This window comes from Echinococcus granulosus (genome assembly GCF_000524195.1).
Source record: "Echinococcus granulosus chromosome Unknown EG_S00185, whole genome shotgun sequence".
Taxonomy (NCBI): Eukaryota; Metazoa; Platyhelminthes; class Cestoda; order Cyclophyllidea; family Taeniidae; genus Echinococcus; species Echinococcus granulosus.
The window spans coordinates 819-7,969 of record NW_020170565.1 but is presented as its reverse complement, the minus strand read 5'-3'; the positions used below and the strand labels follow the sequence as shown (position 1 = coordinate 7,969).

The 7,151-nt window shown below is 37.1% G+C and overlaps 1 protein-coding gene across 1 annotated transcript; it reads right to left on the bottom strand. All coding sequences in view use genetic code 11, as the record gives it.

Annotated features, from left to right (window-relative positions):
- Nucleotides 1-4,585: 4,585 nt before the first annotated feature.
- On the bottom strand, nucleotides 4,586-4,834 carry EGR_10033 (hypothetical protein; the record flags this gene model as incomplete). The annotated part of the gene is made up of 1 exon (XM_024499282.1): nucleotides 4,586-4,834. One exon carries the CDS (start codon nucleotides 4,832-4,834, stop codon nucleotides 4,586-4,588), a length of 249 nt encoding a protein of 82 aa, XP_024346292.1.
- Nucleotides 4,835-7,151: the final 2,317 nt, after the last annotated feature.

The window sequence follows — 7,151 nt, the reverse complement described above, 5'->3', positions numbered from 1 at the left end:
CATAACACGTTTTCCCTGAGGCCGTGAAAAGCTAAAACTGTGTGTAAGAATATATACAGCTAACAAGCACAGGGGCCGAGGGGCTACTTGCTGCATATACCGGGCAACACTACAAGCGGAAGTGCAATCTTTAGGGCCTTAGGTGCCAGCGTCGTTGAGCACACCGTTAAATGCTTTATCAAAGTAGGGCACCATCTTACAAGTCTTGAATGAATCATAATACAATTTGGACAAATTATATTAGAATTTGAGACAATAAGGTCAGAACATTTACGTTGCTTAGCTTCAACTGCCTCAACTCGGTGTTTGTTTGATATTAATCAGAACAATTGACATTCTGTGCCATATCGAGGCTTGCGTACGTTACTTACTTGCTTATAGCTGAGAAAGTTCGTGTTTAAAAGAACTAACAAATGAAAACGGGTGTAATAAGTGCAGCGTTTGAGGATGTCGCAATAAAATTTAGATTATATTTTACCACTTCCTTTCGTTCAACACTTTGATTTCGGTAATCGGCATCAGACATGGTCCGGGAGGAATGCAGTATTTATATGTGAAGTTGTTTTGCATACATTCTTCCTAGTCATCTCTAAAAATATTCTTTTTAGGAGTTCTTACCCAGTGTATGGTAAGCTGTCAAAGTAGAGACAGGATCGACCTATTTAAATTGCTCATTTTTTATCCTGTTGTGTAGGAGTTGGACATCGGAAAGTGGGGTTGTCTAAAAGTGACATTATATTCCTACGTACACCAAGGTTTGCGAATGTGTGCATCTTGTTAATTAGGTAAAATATTTGCATTTAAGTGTTCTCTATTCTCCTAACTTACATACTTTACAGGTAGGGATGATTTTAACGGCCCACCAAACAACCTGTAATTCCTCATTAATGCTATCATTCGTTCCAGTAAACGCTGCGTCTTCAGGCTGAAGGATGCGAAAGAGCAATTCGCACACCAACAGGAAGCGTTTCTTCTGTATAACTCGTGCCTTACACTTAAGAATCGCTTTCCGAAAGGCAGAGACAGTACATGTACTTTTGTAACATTTGAGGAATGCAGTCTAGGCGACATCAGTTGGAATTTATCTGCCCATCAATTTATCTTTTCTTAATGCGCGTGCATTTTATTATTCGAAAAATCGTAATTATAATGTATTGAAATGCATGTTGTTACATAAAAATAGTGTTTAAAGTGCTAAATAAACATTTTCTGTTAAAATTTGATTTTTTACGAAGGTATCCAGACCTAGTTTGTTCTAAGCCACAGCAGCTGGCCTTGAGTGCGCTACTTTTTGATCGCCCCGAATCAAAAGAAGTTTAGGTTTCAAAGGGAAATCTCAAACAATTGCTCTGACTATAATTCAAGACTTGCAACATGAAAATGCAATTATAAAATCGCTTTGCATTCGGTGAACTACATGTGCCTTGAACATAACAATGCTTAAGGTAATTTAGTGTAATAGCGGTGATGACTTACATAATTCTTATTATATTTCATTCGCATAGTTAATGGCCCTTCTAATCTATGATTTCCTTAACTTAAGGAGCTTTTGTACAGTTGTACCTTCCAGTGTGAAGTTAATTAAGTAAGCATCACTAAGTCCATACTACAGTCTCATCGGTTTCCGTAACCACGTGTCGGTAGGACTGATGTGCTTTAATATTACTTACAATGTTCCACTTTGATCTGCCTTAACTGCAAGCAAATTGCTTTAGCACTTACATTAGATATTTGTAGACTTCTTCACATACCATTCAGATTGATACAACTAACCCATTCAGTTCTAACCAGGTCAAAATGATGTATATTAGGACCACCTAAACGTCATCAGTTGTAAATTAGAAATATAATAGAGCACAATACAAGGTAAACTAAAGAAGCATACTCGCATCTGTACAGTTTTTACCACAACAAGTCATTCCATTGAGCTATATTGAATGCTTAATGCATTTCGTCTGTCCAATGGTATGAGAGTAGGATCAAGTTGAAAGGGTTCTCTAGCTAGGTATCTAGTGGTTGGTCAAAGTTAATGCATCATTCTGCCCAATTAAGAGTGTATTGTGTTTACTTTGTTCTGAAATTAGTTAAAGGGTAAAGCGAGTCAAACAACTTTGTAAGCCATTCGCCGATGCCGATGGAAACAAGTGGTCAAACTGACTATGGAAGACCCACTTGAATACACACTGCATAAAGTTAGTAGATTAGATGTGAATTTAAAAAGGAAGGACCTTACCACCATCAAGTGAGTTGGTTCTTTGTCTGGCTATTTTTCTCTCTTTTTCTCCCTACTGGATAATTTTTATATTGACTGCTGGAATATTATAAGCGGCGGAAGCGACCATCAGTGGATGCCGACTTGGGCCGGAGAAACGCTAGAGTTCTGAGCGATCCGTGTCACGACAGCAGACAAGCTAAAACTTCATTCGATTATTTTGAAAAAAAGAACAGATTATCAAGCAGTGAGTACTGTTTAGAAATTCAAGTTATTTTTTTGGTTCCTTTTTTAGTGAGGACAAAACCTGCAAATCCGAGAGGCAATCGCCTAAATGAACATCAATAGCTTATGTTAAACTGTTTTTATACCGTTGATGTTCCGACAATTTTTCTGATTAGTATAATCATAAGGATAAACGTCAACATTGTTATTCTGCAAGATGTGTTTTCGAGAAAGTCATTCTGTGCAAGTTCAGTGATATCAATGGCCTTCTAAATTTTGAGCGAGTGGCTTTTAGTACTTTTCTTTGTGATATTAATATTGGTTTAATATTTTCTTAAAAAGGATACTAGATGATAAGTAGAAATTATATTACTTGAAAATGCATGGTTTTTCGTATACATCTTATTCTAACTTATAACTAAGAAAATGTTTGTAAACATGATGAGGCGTAATAAACTTTTTGCATTGCTATCAAGAATTTGAACTTGGCAGAAGTTTCACCTTGGTTATGAAAATATGGAATATTTAGGTAGGAGGTAAAAAGACGCTGAATTTAATTTTGAAAGACAAATTTTCCACCATTACGTGCCATCGTCATAAAAACTTTTTCTTACTCCTTGGCTTCAATTAAAACAATATCCTTTAAGACTGCAGCTTTGCTCTTTGCATCGATTTTACTACCCAGACTTTAATGATATCATCTATGCCATGTATCTGACAACTAGAAGAAAAGGCAAAATATTAATAAATTTGCAGTTATGTTTGAGGTGTAATCAATAATTCCAGACCTTCGCACTTTTATGGTGACAAAATGAAACTGATACAACTTTTGCAAATTTTACAGTAAAGCCATATATGCGTCAAACATGCCCTTCTTTTAGATGCAAAAGAAACTTATCATATTGATGCGAACAATCAAAATGAGGAGGATTTAAATCAGTCTGAAAATTACTGCATATTCAGTACAACTTCTAGAAGCAATGGTAAGTAGGCTGTTATGCATTTGCTCTTTCGTTTTTAGTTTAAATCACTTCCTAAAGAAGAAATGAGAACTTCTCTTATAGCCCCGCGTGAGAATAATCAAAGTGTGCTAGAATCTGACCATGTGTTGAATCAGTCAAGCAATCTCGATGACAAAGAATCGCCTATAATGCTGCATCCTAGTGGAATAAACCTATACCTTCGCCTCAGAGCTATCGGTAGGAGACAAGACTAGTGGGAGCCAAGATAACATTGACCATTTCGCTACCTCGGTTATAGGACCTGTTACAGTAAACTGTTTAGTTGATAGGGTCTAAAAATGCATTTTGTACCATGTTTTATGCAAATAAATTGGACAACTTGAAGACATGCCATTAAATGGGGTGTGGTGTGATATTGCAAAGGTGGTCGTCGCTCAAAATACGATCTCTCTTGCAACACCAGTGAAGCAGAAATTAGATTGTGAAAATTACGGCTGGAGATAAAAGCGCTACTTGAGCTTAGGGCACTCTGAATCTCTGTTGGGTCATTGGATGCAGAACTCACTTATTTTGGCTGGCAAATCCTGTGCAAAACAAGGCGCAAAGTGAATGGGCAGTTGGCTGTCTACTCCCGAGAACGCATTTTTCGCATTATTTGAAAACTAGCTTTCAGGTAGTCTTTGCCAAAATGTGCAGACTAAAGGCAAAGACGAAGAAGTTAATTTTGATGCTATTTTCTGTACCAAAATCTGACAAATATCTGATCTTCCAAATAATTTGCTTGGGGATGCAGGACGATGTCCTATTCGCTAATTTCTAATAACATCAGAATTTTGGAATTATGAATGTAATCTAGTGTGACAACTTCTTCTGTGTTGGCTATTTTGATCAAATCCGCTGTACCAACGATAGTGCCTTATCACACAGGCATGCAATGCCTGTTTAAAGTTGACAAAAACAAATTTAATTTACCATGGTTTTTCATGATATTATTTATTAGCAAGTCCTTATTGAATTCTCACAACCTTTAACAGAGCTTTTCACAGAAGCTGCATTCCTTAAGGTATAAATTACGCTATCCCATTTCGGTAATATCGTGCCTCTGCAATAAGAAATAACTAAATTCTATATTCCTCCAAAAGTTGAAAACACTGAATCTCTTTACAAAGCTCAGAATTTAATCGTGCTAAGAGTGCATTTGAAGTTGCATCAGGTCAAGTACATTAAATGGTTTAGTATTTATTTTAAAAGCAACTCCTTTATTCTGCTTCCAGTTTTTGGCTTTGGAGTGATAATCAGGAATGGCCTTCAAGTTGCTGATTGGTTCAATGAAATTGGTGTGCCATCCGAATACCACAGTGATCTCTGGGTTCCACTCAACGTGATCCATTCCGTCTGCATATTCATTCAAACCTACTTTCTTTTCAAATATCATCGGGTTAGTATTTTGCTATTTCCATGTTCTTTCGAGTTGCTTATGTGTTGAATACAGTGTCCCTATGCAAAATCCTCCCATACATTTTCGAGAACTCTTCAATAGGCATTCCATAAAAATACATAATATTTTGTCCTACTCAAATGCATATGTGATGCCCTCTAGACGACACTTCGTTCTGTTTGAACTGAAGTCGAAATGTTAGCTTAGTAAAAACCAAATTAAGACCAACCAAATTTGCTTGCCAACTGTCGTGTTATATTTCCGGACCAGTGAGTATATTTCTTGTCAATCCACACTTGATGGTTGCGAAGTTATCCATGAAATGTGACCAAAGCATTGATTCATATTTTTATATTTAATGCAAGAGTTTAGTACCAAAATCTTGAAGATGTCCTATGTGGCTTTCTTCTTTGGTAACTGTAAAATTCTCCTAAAAATAGTCTAAACCGGCTTTTAATTATGTTTTAAGCCATATTTGAATTAGAAATTTGATTCGCATCATGTACATTGGCTGCAGGCCTACATATGCTAAGCAGAACCTTCAAGGCAGAAACTGCGCGTTGGCTTGATCTCTTTTGGGCTTGATAATTACTTCAACTTTTACTTGCACAACCGTAGCCGTTTTAAAGGTTTTACATTGCGCTTCGTCAATACTTCTTACACGAATATTAGTTTAGCTGCTTATAGATGTAAGCTGAAGCAGTTAGGCAATGATATAAACGAACAAATCACTCATAAAAAGGTGTGAAAACGCCCTTCCTATTTAAAAAATTTTGGTTACTAGATTTTTTTTTGTACGAAATGATGGTCTGTTACGGTTGAAAAGGCTTAACACGTGTGATCAGTAGTGCCTTTTTTTCTTACGACCCATATTCGTTTCAAACACGCGCCTTCTATAATGTACTAGTTCAAAAGCACATAAAACCCAGCATAATTGCCGACGCAAAATGTTGCACCCTAAGAGCATAGAAATCTCTAAGCAATTACGGCTACAGAATGGGGACTGGCACTTCCTACACGGCAGAATGCTGCTTAGTTAATAGTTCTTCTTCCATTGCTTCTTTTGCAACTTTTGCCATTTGGCATAATGACTGTACATTATAGCCAATGTATGTTTGTCTGTCCTTAGTTGAAGATTCCTCATTAGTATTTTACTCACGGCTATTGTCTAGGTTGTTGGATTAACTGGACTTTGTGAGCTGTTTGACTGTTTACTTTTTGGGTGATATTCAATGTGCAGAAATTAGTCATTCGTTTCATCCTCTACCACATGACAGTGGTCAATTTTGTGCAGTGTTCATGCGCCATTGTGCATGAAGTGGTGGCTAAGTCGGCGGATGATGACGTTTTCATGTCTCCGATGCCACTGCAAAGACCAAAATCAAATGCTACATTGTATTCCAGTTACAAAGGTAAAAAAGGGATAGTATGTATTATTTCTCACATGAAAAAGTCTCTCAGAAGTCATAGTATGCAATGACATTGTCTGTCAATACCATTGAAATATTTTGATAAATGCAACACTGCACCACTTGGACAACTTATTTGAGGCAAATGCAACCAGTGGAACCATCAATAAAGAAACAAATTTGGGTCTTTACCACCCCCTTTAATAAACGATTTTACAATTTCAAATTAAAAAAATTGATGTTTTGACAGTGACGTTTATGCTTAATCTTACCATATATTTAGCAGGTTAGGAGCTCCATTACATTTTACTGGATTCAAGGCAACATTAAGGCTTAGACAAGAACGTTAGAAAGTCGTTGCCATTCCTAAGCCAATGCATTGTGTAATATTGCTTGTGCCCGAAGGATGTCCTGAAATTCCTGTTGTCTGCTTCATACCAGTGTGCCACAGCGATTGAGTCCGATGAAGGCTTGTGAAGCAATATCAATCCACGCCTGTCCAGCTTTCCAAAAGCTACATTAAAAGGAAGCACACTTGACATGATAAAAATCCTCTCCTCATGAAGGTAATTTCGAGCATCTGTCAATTAGATCACTTCCGTGGTACGAGTATTGGAACATTAACACTTCCAAAGTCAGATGGTTGACTTTTCAAAAATCTGGTAACAAGGTTTGATAGTTTCCTTCAAATTTCTCCTTTTTAGTGAGGCCTCAAACAGCCACAGCTGAATTCGTTGAATTCCTGATTCCTTGCAGTGCGGAGTACAGTCTCATTGCATGCGCCATTTTCTGCAAGATAATTCAACGCGTTGGCAATATAAGCTCTTTGTCGACGGAAGATAATGAAGAAGCATAGCAGGTTTATGCAGCGAAGGGGTCAGGGAATCAGTAAGATTGCAACAGTT